The 15,891-nt window shown below is 50.9% G+C and overlaps 1 protein-coding gene across 3 annotated transcripts in view; it reads right to left on the bottom strand.

Annotated features, from left to right (window-relative positions):
* LOC137417177 (E3 ubiquitin/ISG15 ligase TRIM25-like) overlaps positions 1–15,891 on the bottom strand; it is a 63,088-nt gene that overhangs the window by 7,112 nt on the left and 40,085 nt on the right. For 2 of the 3 annotated variants that reach the window (XM_068102989.2, XM_068102982.2), the window contains exon 7: positions 8,411–8,758. In XM_068102989.2, the coding sequence (XP_067959090.2) occupies positions 8,411–8,758 (348 nt within the window). Of the gene's footprint in view, positions 1–7,370; positions 8,112–8,410; positions 8,759–15,891 lie in introns of those variants that run through there. The other variant, XM_078770361.1, reaches the window with a different exon arrangement.

Raw genomic sequence — 15,891 nt, 5'->3', positions numbered from 1 at the left:
TCATTGATGAAGACCAGAAAAAGCACAGGCCCAGAACACTGCCTTGGGGAACTCCAGCCTGAACAGGAAGGGGAGATGAGAGAAATCCATTCAGGGCCACATGTTGACCACGACCAGAGAGGAAGTCCGCAAGCCATGAGTGGAGATTTCCATGGATACCATAGGAGGAGAGTTTGGTGAGCAGAGCGGGGTGCCAGACCGTATTGAAGGCACGTGATACGTCAAGGGAGACAGCTTTGATTTCCTGTTTGGCATTGAGGACCTCCATCCATTGTTGAGACAGCAGAAGCAGCATGTCCAGAGTAGAATGACCAGGTCTGAATCCAAATTGATGATTAGAGATCAAGCCATTGGAGAAGAGGAAGGATTGGATATCCAAAGCAATAATGGATTCCATGGCTTTGCTGATAATTGGGAACAGGCTCATTGGTCTGAAGTGGCAAGGATCTGTTTTATATATTTATATATAAATTATATATAAATGTTTTATATATAAATAAATAACTATATCATATATTATATATTAATTTATTTGACAACCAACAACTTATATACTTTATTTATTTACTTCACCACCAACAACTTGGAGGGGAGAAGACGAGAGAGGTGTGTGAGATTGAGGAGGATGAGGAGGGATGAAAATCCTGCAGATGTCATGCACAGTTTAACGTGACGTCACACACATTGATGAGTCAACCTGCACCTGTGAAACACCAGGATGAGAGTTTATAACTCGGTCCGGATTCAAACCAAGGTTAGACACCTTAAGGCACGTGTGCATACCTCTCCGACATCGTGCTTCACCTGTTACTTTCATCCTCCAATTTATTTTTTCTTCCAATTCCGGAGATGTCCACATGGAGAAGCGAGCCACCGCATCACCATGGAAACCAAGTGGCTTTGGCATTCCACGTTGCTCGTTTTACACGTTTATTTATTATTGGTATAATAAGTATAACTATATTAATATAATGAAAGCAGATCGTACAAAAAGGGGGGAAATAAGACATTTATAGCAGGTGAAGCACCGCCCGAGGCACTGCACGTCGCCGCCGACCACAACATAGACAGGTGGCGGGTGCGTTCAAAGAAAAAGAAGAATTTATCAGAAGCAGATGGTTTCTCTAATTTTTTTCCAAGTTTAAATAAATAGTTTCTCGTGAGTTTGAAGAAGAACTGGGTGGTGTATGGTGGCACAAATGCAAGGAATAATAAAATTAGTTGTTTTTAGCTCACGTGGAACGTGGTTCAGGGGAGATTATGCGAAGGCACGTCATCCGTCCGTCAGTCTGTAAACACTTGAAACTTCTCCAAAACCGCTGATGGGGTTGTGGCCAAACTTGGCACAAATGATATTTGTTGTGTTGAGACTAAAGTTTGTTCACATTATTGAAAAAAAAAAACAAAAAAAAAACTTCGGGGTCTAAGGGGGCCCATCCCTATCTGGTTATCGGGCTCCAGGTTTGACCCCCGAAAATAGGAATTTGGTTTTTCCTCTGAAACTACACACACAATTTTGATGATACTTCACCACAACCTTCACTACCTGTGGTGTACCAATGTTTGGTCACGGTAAAAAAAACGGGCCCTAAGGGGAGGTATAGGGGGTGGGGGTGAGGAGGTATGCTTGCCCCCCCAAATATGTATATTTTTGATTGTTTGTTTAAAGTCTTATGATTATGTTCGTATGATTCTACATGCTGCCCTGTCTTCTAGCAACCATTGAAATTGGTTTAAAATACCTTTAGTGATTAGTCGGTGTATTATACTGTTGATTCTACAAGGTGAGCACCAGGGATATTGCCCATATTTTTACTCTTCAAAGGAAGGAACTAAATATAATAGTAAGGCACGGCGTTACGCGCGCTGCTTGTGAGCAAGGAGGAAGCGGACAAGCGGTAACATATAAACGTCTTTATTGTAAGACTACACTGTAACACTGTACCGCTCCGGGCTGGGCGCCCGGTGTATATCATGAGGCCACGCCTACCCCTCGGACGTGGCCACCGCCCACTTGGTGCGTGGAATGATGTCACCACGCCAGTGGGCTTTTGTTTCCGCCACACGCGCCCCCCCCCCCAGAATTCCCGCGCACCTGGAGGGCCAGTTTGCGGGGCAGACGAATGACCCGGCCGAAGCGCCCCCTGGCGATCGGCGGCGTCCGGGGTGCAGGGATGCCAGGTGGGATTCCCCTGGCTGCTCCTGGGATGGGTGCAGGACCGGGGGGCGGCGTGGCGGCGGGGCTGGGCGGTGCCGGGGGTCCGCCCGCAGGAGGGCGGCCCCGACGTGGGGGTCGGGCCACTGGCGGTGGATGGTCCACATCGAGGTGGGCCGGCTTGAGGCGGTCTACCGAAACGCGGTCAGGAGTACCGCCGATGTCCAGGGTGAAGTGCTTCGCCCCGGTCTCCAGCACGCGGCAAGGCCCGTCGTACGGGGGCCGCAGTGGTGTCCGATGGGCATCGTGGCGGACGAAGACGTACTCCGCCGTGCGAAGCTCCGGGGCGACGTGCGTCGGTGGGTGCCCGTGGCATGCCGTTGGCACCGGGGCGAACCTCTGGGCGGTCTCTTGCAGAGCGGAGCGCTGCTGTGCCGCGGACCATGGTGCCGTGGAGTCGGGGAGGAACTCGCCCGGCACCCGCAGCGGTTGCCCGAAGACCAACTCCGCCGCGGATGCGCGCAGGTCCTCCTTGGGCGCCGTCCGGAGGCCCAGCAGGACCCAGGGGAGCCTGTCGACCCAGCCGCCGTCGCGGAGGGTGGCCCGGAGCGCGGCCTTCAATGAGTGGTGAAATCGCTCACACAGGCCGTTAGCCTGGGGGTGGTAGGCCGTGGTTCGGTGCAGCCGGACCCCGAGCCCCTGCGCAACCGCCCCCCAGAGCTCCGAGGTGAACTGGGGGCCGCGGTCGGATGAGATGTCTGAGGGGGCGCCGAACCGGGCGACCCAGGTGGCGATGAAAGCCTGCGCGACATCGGCCGCCGTTGTCGACGCCAAGGGCACGGCCTCCGGCCACCGGGTGGTGCGGTCCACCATGGTGAGGACGTGGGTGAAACCCCGCGAGGGGGGCAGAGGTCCCACCAGGTCCACGTGGACGTGGTCAAACCGGCGTTCCGGCACCGTGAACGGGGCCAACGGGGCCTGGGTGTGCCGGTGCACCTTGGCGCGCTGGCACGCGAGGCATGTCCTGGCCCAGCCGCGGACGGCCTTCCGGAGGCCATGCCAGACGAACTTGTCGGCGATCAGCCTTTGGGAGGCCCTCGCGCCCGGGTGGGACAGGCCGTGGATGGCGTCAAACACCTGGCGCTGCCAGCCCGCGGGCACAATGGGGCGAGGACGCCCGAGGGAGACGTCGCACAAGAGGACCGCGCCCGCGCCGTCGAACGGCACCTCGGTGACGCGGAGGCCCGTGACGGCGGTCCGCAAGGCCTGGACGTCGGGGTCAGCGGCCTGGTCCGCTGCCATCCGGGCATAGTCGATGCCGAGGTGGACTGCGTGGGCGACGGCCCGGGAAAGGCAATCCGCCACCGGGTTGTCCTTCCCCGCGACGTGCTGGATGTCCGTCGTGTACTCGGACACGGCCGAGAGGTGACGCTGCTGCCGGGCCGACCACGGCTCGGTGACCTTGCCCATCGCGAAGATCAGCGGCTTGTGGTCGACGAAGGCAGTGAACGCCCGGCCCTCGAGCAGATGGCGGAAGTGCCTGACCGCCAAGTGAAGTCCGAGCAACTCGCGGTCGAAGGTACTGTAACGGCGTTCGGGCGGGCGAAGCTGCCGGCTAAAGAACGCCAGCGGTTGCCAAGCTCCACGCACCCATTGCTCGTGCACCGCGCCCACCGCGTAGTCCGAGGCATCGGTGATGAGGGCGATCGGTGCATCGGGCGCCGGGTGCGCGAGCATGGTGGCGTTAGCCAAGGCGAGCTTCGCGCCCGTGAACGCCGTGTCCATCTGCTCGGTCCAGGTAACGTCGCCTTTGCCCGGCTTACCTCGGAGAGCTTCGTGCAGGGGGCGCAGGAGCTGGGCGATACGGGGCAGGAACCGATGGTAAAAGTTCACCATGCCCAGGAACTCCTGCAGCCCTCTGATCGTGCGGGGGCGCGGAAACCCCTTCACCACCTCCACCTTGGCCGGCAGGGGGACGGCTCCGTGCCTGGTGACACGGTGCCCCAGAAAATCGATTGTGGCGGCGCCGAACCGGCACTTTGCGGGGTTCACAATCAGGCCATGCTGGCCCAGGCGTTTGAAGAGCGTGCGGAGGTGGCGTAGGTGCTCTTCGCGGGACGCGCTGGCGAAGAGGATATCGTCCAGGTAGACGTAGACAAAATCCAAGTCGCGCAGGACGCTGTCCATCAGTCGCTGGAACGCCTGAGCCGCATTCTTCAGACCGAAGGGCATGCGCAGGAACTCGAAGAGTCCGAATGGCGTGATGACCGCCGTCTTCGGGACGTCCTCCGGCCTGACGGGGACCTGATGGTAGCCGCGTATGAGGTCCACCTTCGAGAAGAAGGACCTGCCCGCCAAACGGGCGGAAAAGTCCTGAATGTGGGGGACGGGGTAGCGGTCGGGAGTCGTGGCGTCATTGAGACGGCGATAGTCCCCGCACGGTCGCCATCCCCCGCCGGGCTTCGGCACGATGTGCAGCAGCGACGCCCAAGCGCTCTCTGAGCGCCGAACGATGCCGAGTCGCTCCAGGGTAGCGAACCCCGCTTTTGCCACCGCCAGCTTCGTCGGCTCGAGGCGGCGTGCCCGGGCGTAGACCGGTGGCCCGACGGTGGGGATGTGATGGGCCACCCCGTGCTTGACGGCCCCCGCCAAGAAGGTGGGCCGCGTGAGGGCCGGGAAGCCGGCGAGGAGGCGGGTGAATGCGTCCGCTGCCGGAAGCGTACTTACCAACGTGGCCGGAACCGAATCGTTCGGCAAGCCGCTTGGCAAGCCGCTCGTTGAGCTGGGCAACGCACATGCGAGCGAGCTGAACGTCTCGGCCTGGACAAGCCGTCTGCGCTTGACGTCGACCAGGAGCCCATTAGCGCACAGGAAGTCCGCGCCAAGCAGTGCCATGGGCACGTCGGCGGTGACGAACGTCCATCGGAAAACCTGCCCTCCAAACCGCAGAGAGAGGCAGCGTTTTCCATACGTACGGATGGGCGTCCCGTTCGCGGCAAGCAGCGCTGGGCCCCCACCCGCGGCGTGCTTGTCTGACGTGCCGGCGGGAATGACACTCACCTGTGCTCCCGTGTCGCACAGGTAACGGCGCCCGGAGAAGGTGTCCGTTATGAACAGCAGGCTGCTCGAACGGCCGGCGCTCATCGCCACAATTGAGCGCCGGCCCGGGCGTTTCCCGACCCGTTGAAGGAGCACGGCGGATGACACCGCCGAGCTTCGTGGCCGAACTTGGCGTGGAACCAGCACCAGGTGGTTGAGCTGGAGGAGCGCGGCTGGCTCCGCCAGGCCGGTGGAGTCGACGGGTTTCCCCGCAGTGGCGGTTTTCGCCGCGGCGGTGGGCGGGGCGTGGCGGCGTTCACGAGGTGCGTATCAGCATGCTGCTGAAACTCAGCGTGCTGTAGAAGATGATGCTGTGGAACAGCAGCGTCGAAGGCCGTGATGGCCACGCCAACGCTCGCCCGCGTGTCCGAAGCGGCGAAGTACTTGTCCGCCTCGGCCACCAATGCTCGGGGTTCCGTTAGCACGGTCCCGGCCAACGCGAGGCGAACCTGCGCTGGAAGTTGGCGACGGAAAAGCGCCCGGAATAGCGAACCGGGGGCTTCGTCGCCCAACAGTGACAGCATATGGTCCATTCGGACCGACGGGCACGTCTCACCGAGCTCGGGGAGATCCAGGAGGTGGTCGGCCCGTGCGTCGTCCGTGAGGCTGAACGTGGCTAGGAGTAGCTGCTTGAGTGCCTCGTACTTGTGGCCGTCCGGTGGGTGGCGAAGGACGGACACAACTCGAGCGGCCGTGCCGGGCCCGAGGGAGGCGACAACATGGCAGTAGCGCAGGTCGTCGTTGGTGAGGCGCCGAAGCTGAAATTGGGCTTCGGCTTGAACGAACCAGACCTCGGCCTGGGCCTCCCAAAATTCGGGAAGTTTAATCGCCATTGACTTGTCGTTGGCCATTGCAATGGCGTCGTGTTCGGAAGGATCGCTACGGCAGATCCAACGTCGAGGGTCACCAGTAAGGCGCGGCGTTACGCGCGCTGCTTGTGAGCAAGGAGGAAGCGGACAAGCGGTAACATATAAACGTCTTTATTGTAAGACTACACTGTAACACTGTACCGCTCTGGGCTGGGCGCCCGGTGTATATCATGAGGCCACGCCTACCCCTCGGACGTGGCCACCGCCCACTTGGTGCGTGGAATGATGTCACCACGCCAGTGGGCTTTTGTGTCCGCCACAATAGACTCAATCTGACGAGGGAGAAGGGGTGTTCCATCCATTACCAAGCTGCTTGTAGAGCACTCATCAAGCAGCTAAAGCAATCAAGCGAGCCTCATTGTGGCAGAATTAAGACAAAATGGCCGAATTAAGACCTGGAGCTGAGCGACCTGAACGCAAGCTGACCAAAGGTGAGCCTGTTTGTGTAAATTAATCTTAAACACACACACAAGCACCTGGTTTTCATTCATATAATTCCTTGGAGGTGGAGAAGTATGTATGTAAAGTTTGGGGGTGGTAGGTTTCATGGTTTTGGAGTTATGGAGGAGACGGACACACACACACACACACACACACACACACACACACACACACACACACACACACACACACACACACACACACACACACACACACACACTTTTATTATTATAGATATATGTTTCCACAATGTTTGTTGATGTAAGATTTTTATGTGAGAGATTGGGAAATATCTTACAAGTTCCTTCAGGATTGTAAATTATCAGGATGAAAGAGCAATTTATACCGCTTATGCTTGGAGAACGAACCAGTAATCGTCAAAAAAAGGTCTTGTTCTGATTACATTGTTGGTGAGAGGGGGAGGGAGAGAGAGAGTGGGATGGGGTAGTGGGGAAGAGAGTGGGATGGGGTCGTGGGGGTGAGAGTGGGAGAGAGAGGGGGATGGGGTCATGGGGGAGAGAGAGTGGGATGGGGTAGTGGGGGAGAGAGAGTGGAAGAGAGGGGGTTGGGGGAGGAGGGAGGAGAGCGTGGGGATTAAGAAAGGCCTTTAATCAATAAACACAAGTTTGGACTATCTCCTCCTCCTGGTTGGACATCGTTCAATTGAACAAACTTTGGGTCTTGTGACATTTGTTACGTGCTCCTCCCCAAACCCCGGTCACAGTGTTCCTCCGAGCCCCGAGAGGAGTCACGGCAGAAAGATGCGTTATTCTGTGTGTCTTAGATCAATGGTGAAACCACACCAATTGTTACCAACAAACAAGTATTGTATTAAGATCACACAAGAATAACAGCACAAAAAACAATAGTAATCAATTGTACAACCAATATATATTTCCTATGATGGTACCATCAGTTTCGTACAATATAACTCACTGTGCTCCAAGTGAGCGCAAAGAACATCCCCAAGGTCTCGGTCCCCGTCTTCAGGCCAAAGTTAATCAACTCCAATGATCGACAGAACGATGTCGAATCGAGACCAGAATCCCATTTGGATGACAGTGACAGTCACTGTCAAAGATGCGTAAAACTGCCCTCAAGGCAACTGGGAAATCACCCCTTTGGATATGGACGTTCAATGGCTCCCTTTACGGCGTACCGCAAATTTCCATTCAAATTTCACGTTACACACACACACCAGCTTAACTTCTGGATGCGGTGAAAATGGTTGAAGCGAGGTGAAAAACCTGGAGCGATCCGAAAATCCTGCACGAGGTAAAATGGCCAACGGCCCGTTCTCGAGACGTAACGGCACTCGAAGAACGATTCTCTTTGGAATCAACCGCAAAAATCTGACACGCAGGTTTATCTGTCACAGCGATAACAACTCTGTCGCAGGAATCCCTTCCCCGGGAAACCCAAAGTTCACTCGAAGGTGCCCGTTCGCCAACGTTCGCTCAAGACCTCGAAACAGCTCGGCTTCTTCTCCGACTCACTCGCTCCGCCTACTTTCCTCTTCTTCCGGTTCCCGATCCGGTTTCCTGTTTCTTTTAAAACATTAACTTTTTTACCTTCTGAAAACAGTTATATCTATTCCACCCAAACGATAACAATAATAGTACATTGAACCAAAAATGTTTACAGTGGATGAGAACCACTACAACGGAAGTGACGAATCCGTAACACATTTGACAAGTGGGAAAATAGAGTTGGAAAATCACGAAGTGGAATAGAGTGAAGGAAAATTTAATGAGGGAAATACAACAGAAGAAAAAGGAAAGAATGAAAAGGAGGAATTATGGAATTTTAAATAAGAAGAACACCCTCCCCATTTCCCTTCACTTACAATGATTTCTCAAGTTGTTCTGATCCAGATCAAACTTCTCCGGATGCTCCACCGGAAATAAATGGTCCGGATGGTGCAGATAATCCTTCTCCGGATGCTTCACCGGAAATAAATGCTCCGGATGCTGCAGATAAAGCATCTCTGCATGCTCCACTGGAAATAAATGCTCCGGATGCTGCAGATAATCCTTCTCCGGATGCTGCAGATAAAGCCTCTCTGGATGCTCCACCGGAAATAAATGCTCCGGATGCTGCAGATAATCCTCCGGATGCTGCAGATAAAGCCTCTCTGGATGCTCCACCGGAAATAAATGCTCCGGATGCTCCAGATAAACCATCTCTGGCCCTTCTGTGTAAATGATTAAAGATGAACAAAAATTACAAGATGTGAAATTCTCTTGTTTTTATGTTTATGAAGATTTTATTTTTATCATTTAACCAAAAATCTAAGTACAACAAACATGGGGGAAGAGTAATGGAACCTCCATTTTGTATGAAAATAAAATACAATATTCATCGATTCATGAAGGAAATTTCACAACATTGTTCTTACACTTCCCTCTAATGTACTAAAATCGAGTGATCGCAAATTCGTTTTCTCCACAAAATAGAATGAATCTTTGGTTCTTCACTGGAATTGAACATCACATGATTCCAGGAATAAGCGAATGATTCAAGCAACAGGTGAATTATTGAAGGTACATGTGAATGATCGAATGTGCATGTGACTGATTCAAAGTACATGCAAATTATTGAATGTGCATGTGAATGATTCAAGGTACAAGTGAATGATTCAAAGTACATGTGAATGATTCAATATGTATGTGAATGATTTTAGGAAAATGTGAATGATTTATGTTGATGTTAAAAGTTCTTGGTGTATCTAGGGCAGTGCACCTGCGAAAAAATTATAGATTTCAAAATTCCCTTTACCAACTCAGAATTTTTAGCTCACCTGGACTTTAGTACGGTGAGCTTATGCGATCAGCAGTGTCCGTAAGGAAGTGAGTGAGTGAGTGGGTCTGTTAAAACTTTAATCATTATCGCTTGAACCAAACTGGATTTTGATGAAACTTGGCCACAAGCTTCATACCTGATGCCCAACGAAGGTGTATTGATCGCATCAAAATCTGCGCTCACTAAGGGGAACTACAGGGGTGATTTGACAAATAGGTATTTGCCCTATTCTCCTAAACTACATGCACATTTTTGATAAAACTTGATCACAACCGTCATCAATCACCCATGATGTACCAAAGTTTGTTCACGGCATGAAAATATCAGGGTCTGAGGGTCTGTGAGGGATTGAGCGACTGTTGCTCCTGATCCAGGTGAGCCTCAGGAACCACGGTCCTATTTTTTTTTAAAGTCTTCCTGGATTGACCCATGATTGATCGATCCGAAATGGAAATGACTGAATTATTATGTCCAGCCTTCCATGATGCTCATTGATCAATTGTTTTTATCATAAGAATGAATAAATTTTTTGAAAATGGAGGTGAGAACAACTCATTCTTCTGACATGTTTCCACGTGACGCATCACTGTGTAATCAGTGTGTGTTTTATGTACAACACCTGGAAATATTAACCAAAAGTTTCTGTATAGTTTGTGATGTTCCGTGAACAGTTCACCGGAGAGAATTCATTTTAACAACTTTTACACAAAGATTCTCCACTTTTACAAACTTTTACAATTACAGTTCATGAGAGAAATAAAACAATGAATGAATGATCAGTAACATCGACTTGGATGTTAAGTTTTGCACAAACACAAAGTTCATGTCCTGATTCTTCACAATCTAAACTCATGACGTCATTCACCTGCAAAATGTTTGTTTTCAGCACAAAATAACATTTCACTTCCTCACTGGCCCATTCCCTACATCCCAGATTAGAACTTTGTAGACTTCACGTTATGAATTTTTCAATTGATGAAAAAGGATTTAAGTACTGTTAGTCTTGTATTTCCTGGTCTAGAATGTTCCTTTATCATAACAAAATTAACTAGAACAGCACCCGGTAGAGCACATAGCTCCGCTAGGTGGAACAGTTTAAGTTTTGTATTATGAACAGTTTATCCACTGAAAGACCAGATCTGGATCCAGACCTGAACCAAAGTCGAATCGGCTTGTTATTATCACACAACCAACTCATTCACCAAGTTTTGTTAGAACATATGCACAACTTTTTGAAATATCGTGGTATACAGCAAATCGTTTTTGGCCTCATTGTCAAAGATGAGGAATCAGTTAAAAATTCTCTGTTCCAGATCTGGATTCGGATCTTCACCAAATCATATGAATTCGTCCTTGTCACACACCCAACCTCTCCACAAAATTCTGTCCGAATCCATCCACAACCTATTGAGATATCCTGCTCACAGAAAAACAAACAGACAACCATGACAGAAACAGACAAATACACAGGGGTGAAAACATAGCCTCCATCCAGCTTCAGAAGCAGAGAGAATAAGTGGTATCCAAGTAAGTTATTTCCTGGAAATGTATATTTAGGGAGTAGAACATATTTTCCTTCATCATTCACTCCATCACCAATTTTTCCAATCATAATACTTTGATTTCCTGAATCCATGCTGGAATTCCAACCTGGAGGATCCTCCATATGGTGTATCCTCCATGTGTCAGTCATGACTTCAAAAACTTGAGAATTCATAGAACATGATACACCACGCAGTGTTCAAGTATTTACTTCAAGAAACCGCCTCCTTGGCATCACCCCAATCGCAGTAAAGCACGACCAGCAGTGAGAAAAGCTCTCCAGCAAAAGATGGAGGAAACCACCCCACCATGAGCAACGATTCACGGATTGAGGTCGTTCTCTATGTAGTCAGTCATGCATGAATAAAGCGAGTCCATGTGTATTGGTGCAGCCAACTCTGTGTACAGTGTGACACCGAACAGGAAGAAGGTGATCACACGGCCCCAGTTGATGCCTTCTATGAAACAGCTTGGTAAGCACGTTCACCAGACAGCCCTGACATGCCGCCAGGCTCTCCATCCCCGATGCGTAACCGCCAATAACCACGATCCAGCTCCATGAACACCAAGTGTGTTCAGTTACCAAGATTCTTGGAGAGCACTCACCAAGTGAGTGGTTTGAGCACTCAAGCAAGCACTCCATTCAAAACCGTTAATAAGGAACAGCTGGCTCGACAAGTGCTATCCAGTTGCTTGGTAAGAGAACATACCAAGTGCAGCCATGTTGTAACATCACGCGTGTGCGCGATCACAACCAAAATAAATCTCTTCCTAGATGTCGACATACAACATGGTTCTTGGAGGTATTATGAAGATGAGTTGTGTTTATAGTGTTCAAGTATATAATTAATTAAATTTGATTAAAGGTTTAAAGGTGCACAAATAAATTGATTCCAGATTTTAACGCCGTTTTCCCCAGTGTCTATCGAATGTTACCAGTGTCACCCCAGTGTCATCACCCTATCGAACATGTTACATTAGCTCTTTATGCCTGTGCGATTTATAACATCCTTAAAAACATCAAGTTTCCTGTTTGAATGATTTTCACTTTTGTTTGATTGCCAGACAGGTGGACAGAATAATAATATGATCTCGCTCTACTCTGCACACGTGTGATTAGGACAAATTCAAAAACAAAGTACCTGCAAAACGAAAAAAATGGTCTTCCGACTCGTGTTCGAAATATCACATTTAATAATAATAATAACAATACATTTATTTTATATAGCGCTTTTCACGAAGCCCAAAGGCACTTTGACAGAGTACAGAAAACAAGTGCAAAAAGACAAAAATCAATAGCTATATAATCAAAGCAAAAGGAAGGAGAAGGAGAAGAGATAGTCAGGGGTTAAATGCTGTGGGTTAAATGTTGAATGCAGTGTTGAACAGGTGGGTCTTGAGTGATGTTTTGAATGTAGTGAGTGAGGAGGAGTCTCTGATGGTGTGAGGTAGTGAGTTCCAGAGGGTGGGAGCAGCGATGGAGAAGGCCGTCCCCCCAGGATCTGAATTTGGTCCGGATGGGGGGGGGTCAGGAGGTTGGTACCAGCAGAGCGGAGGTTGCGGGTGGGAGTGTGTCTGGTGAGGAGGTCAGCCAGGTAGGATGGGGCCAGGTTATGGAGGGCTTTGTAGGTCAAGAGGAGGATTTTGTACTGGATTCTCTGGGGGATGGGGAGCCAGTGAAGCTTGTAAAGGACGGGGGTGATGTGGTCACGGGTCCGGGAATGGGTGAGTAGACGGGCAGCGGAGTTCTGAATGTATTGGAGTTTATTGGTGATTATTGAGGGTGAACCATAGAGGAGGCTGTTGCAGTAGTCCAGACGGGAGGTGATGAAGGCGTGGATGAGGGTTTCTGCAGCCGCGGAGGAAAGGGATGGACGGAGACGGGCGATGTTTTTCAGGTGAAAGAAGGCTGTCTTTGTGATCTGTTTAGTGTATTTGTCGAAGGAGAGGGTTTGGTCAAAGATGATGCCAAGATTCCGGATGTGAGGGGAGGTGGATACTGGGAAACCGTCGATGTTGAGGGCAAAGTTATGGGTGGATTTGGTGAACGTTTTTGGGCCAATGATGATTATTTCAGATTTATCATAGTTAGGTTTGAGGAAGTTGATTTGAAGCCAGGATTTTATTTCAGTGATGCAGTTTGTCAGGATAGAGTGGGTGGCGGTGGAGATGGACTTGGTGGAGATGAAAAGCTGGATGTCATCGGCGAAGCAGTGGAATTGGAGACCATGACGGCGGATTAAGTGACCAAGGGGGGACAGGTACAGGATGAAGAGGAGGGGGCCAAGAACTGAACCTTGGGGGACACCTTGGGGGAGGGGAGCAGTGGGGGATTTGCAGTTATTGATGGAGATGAACTGGCATCTGTCAGAGGTATGATTTGATCCAAGAGAGGGCAGTGCTGGTAATGTTAAAGGTGGTTTCAAGTCAGGTGAGGAGGATGGTGTGATTGATGGTGTCAAAGGCGGCGCTGAGGTCGAGGAGGATGAGAATGTTGAGGTTGCCGGCGTCAGAGGAGAGGAGAAGGTCGTTGGTGATTTTGAGGAGAGCAGTTTCAGTACTGTGGTTGGAGCAGAATCCGGATTGGAATGTTTCATACAGGTTATTGGCAGAGAGGTGATGTTTGAGTTGAGTGGCTACAGCGCGTTCCAAAACTTTTGACAGAAAGGGTAGGTTGGAGATGGGTCTGAAGTTATTTAGGGTGTCAGGGTTGAGTCCAGGTTTTTTCAGAATGGGGGTAACAGCAGCAATTTTGAGGGATGGTGGGACGATGCCTGTAGACAGGGAGGAGTTTATTGTTGCAGTGATAAGTGGAGAGAGAGCAGGAAGGGAGGCCATGACAAAGCTGGAGGGGATGGGGTCAAGAGTGCAGGTGGCAGTTTTCATTCCTATGAGGAGTTCCGAGAGGTCAGTAGGGGAGACTGGGGAAAACTGAGACAGGGGTTGGCAGGATAAGGGGGGGCAGGTGGTTTGAGGGGGAGCGGGTGCGGTGGTGGTTAAGCTGTTGTAGATGTTGTCAATTTTGCATTGGAAGAATGAAAGGAAGGAGATGCAGTTGTCTACTGTGAATGACTGGGTGGTGGTGTTCAGGGGGCTGAGGAGTTTGTTTATTGTAGAGAAGAGTGCTTTTGGGTTTCCAGAGCCAGAGTGGATAATTTGAGAGTAGTAGGTGGAGCGGGCACAGGAGAGGGCATCTTTGTAGTGTTGTAGGTGGTCCTTGTGGGCTTGGGAGTGAATTGTGAGACCTGTTTTATTGCGGAGTCTTTCAAGTTGGCGAGCAAGAGTTTTCATCAGGCGGAGTTCAGGGGTAAACCAGGGAGCAGAATGGGTGAAAGAAACTGTTTTGGTTTTTGTAGGCGCAAGCTGGTCAAGGCAGGAGGAGAGAGTGTGGTTGTAGTAGTCAGTGAGGTCAGAAGGGGTGTGGAGGTCAACGAAGGGAGAAGTGGACATTTTTTCAGAGAGGGTGGATGAGAATGAGGTAGGTGAAAGAGCGTTTAGCTTACAGAAGTTGATAGTGCGATAATGCCTTGGTGCTGGGGTGGGGATGTTGATGGTCATAGTAATGGCTAAGTGGTCAGAGAGGATGAGGTCGGAGCCAGAGAGATGGTGCAAAATTAATCCAGTAGAGCAGACAAGGTCCAGAATGTGCCCATGGTTATGGGTAGGAAAGTTGACATGTTGAGTGAGGTTAAAGCAGGTGAGTAAATCAGTGAAGTCAGTGGTTATTTGTGGAGTCAATGGAGTCCATGTGGATATTGAAATCACCAAGGAGGATTGAGGGGGAGAGGGAACAGAGCTGGGTCAGAAAGTAGGAGAAGTCAGACAGGAATGATGGGTATGGTTTGGGAGGGCGGTAGACGACAGCCATGACTGACTGTGTGTGACCAGAGAGTTTAAAAGCCAGGTGTTCAAATGATGGAGCAGATGAGATGGAGATGAGGCTGGTCTTGATGTCCTGTCAGTGTATTACGGCAATTCCACCATCCCCGGCCCTCCGCGCGTGGTTTAGTGATGTAAGAATATCCATTGGGTGTAGTGAAGTTGAGTGAGAAGTAGTCCAGTGGTTGTTGCCAGGTTTCAGTGAGACAGAGAAAGTCCAGTTTATTGTCCAGAATGTAGTCGTTCAGGATGAGGCTTTTGTTGTTGAGGGACCAGGTATTGAACAAAGTGAGCTTCATGTTGGTTTGTACGGTGGGGATGAACTCAGGTGATTTAGCCATGGTTTGCAGACAGGATGTGCGATCGTGTGCGTTGCTGTGACCAGGTGCGCTGGGACGATGAGTGGGAGTGCGCTGAGCCGACCAGAGTACGGGAATGAAGTGACCTGTTTGTAAGTAAACAAACTTACGACCAGAGCCTCTATGAATATATCTGGGTCGTCGCAGGAATCCGTGGTATTTGATTGCAGAGATGCGTGATGGGGTGGAGTAAGTGCTGAGCAGAAGAAGCCTTGCAGCGGAGTACCTTAGAGCCATGCCAGGCAGGAGTGAAGGGGACGAGTACGAGGGCAGGAGGCCGAGGAGGACGAGCAGGCCTTGCCGCAGCGGCAAGCGACCGCAGCCGCTAACCAAGACGGCAAAGGCCGCAGCGGCAAACGACCGCAGACGCAAGCCAAGACAACAAAGGCCGCAGCGGCAAACAGCCGCAGCCGCAAACAACGGCCGCAAACAACGGGAGCCGGCCTGAGGCAACAGTGGAAGAGCCGGGCAGGCGAAGCCAGGAGCAGAGCCGGGACCGAGCAGAGAGCAGACCCAACGGCCAAAAAGCCGCCACGACCACCAGAAAAGCAGACTATGTACAATGACCCAGTCAGAGAAGCGGCGAACAAGTAATGCCAGCGTCCTCTCCAGACCGGACCGGAAGTTGGTACTTCGCTTATTTTTCAAGATATTTCGCTCACAAGGTTCAGACATATATATGGTGGCGGCCATCTTGGATTTTGACGTGGCGCCCCAATTTTCAATAGCGTTCTTCCTTATGCCG

This window comes from Myxine glutinosa, chromosome 1, assembly GCF_964187855.1.
Source record: "Myxine glutinosa chromosome 1, kmMyxGlut1.1, whole genome shotgun sequence".
Taxonomy (NCBI): domain Eukaryota; kingdom Metazoa; phylum Chordata; class Myxini; order Myxiniformes; family Myxinidae; genus Myxine; species Myxine glutinosa.
This window is presented reverse-complemented; position numbering and strand designations above follow the sequence as displayed.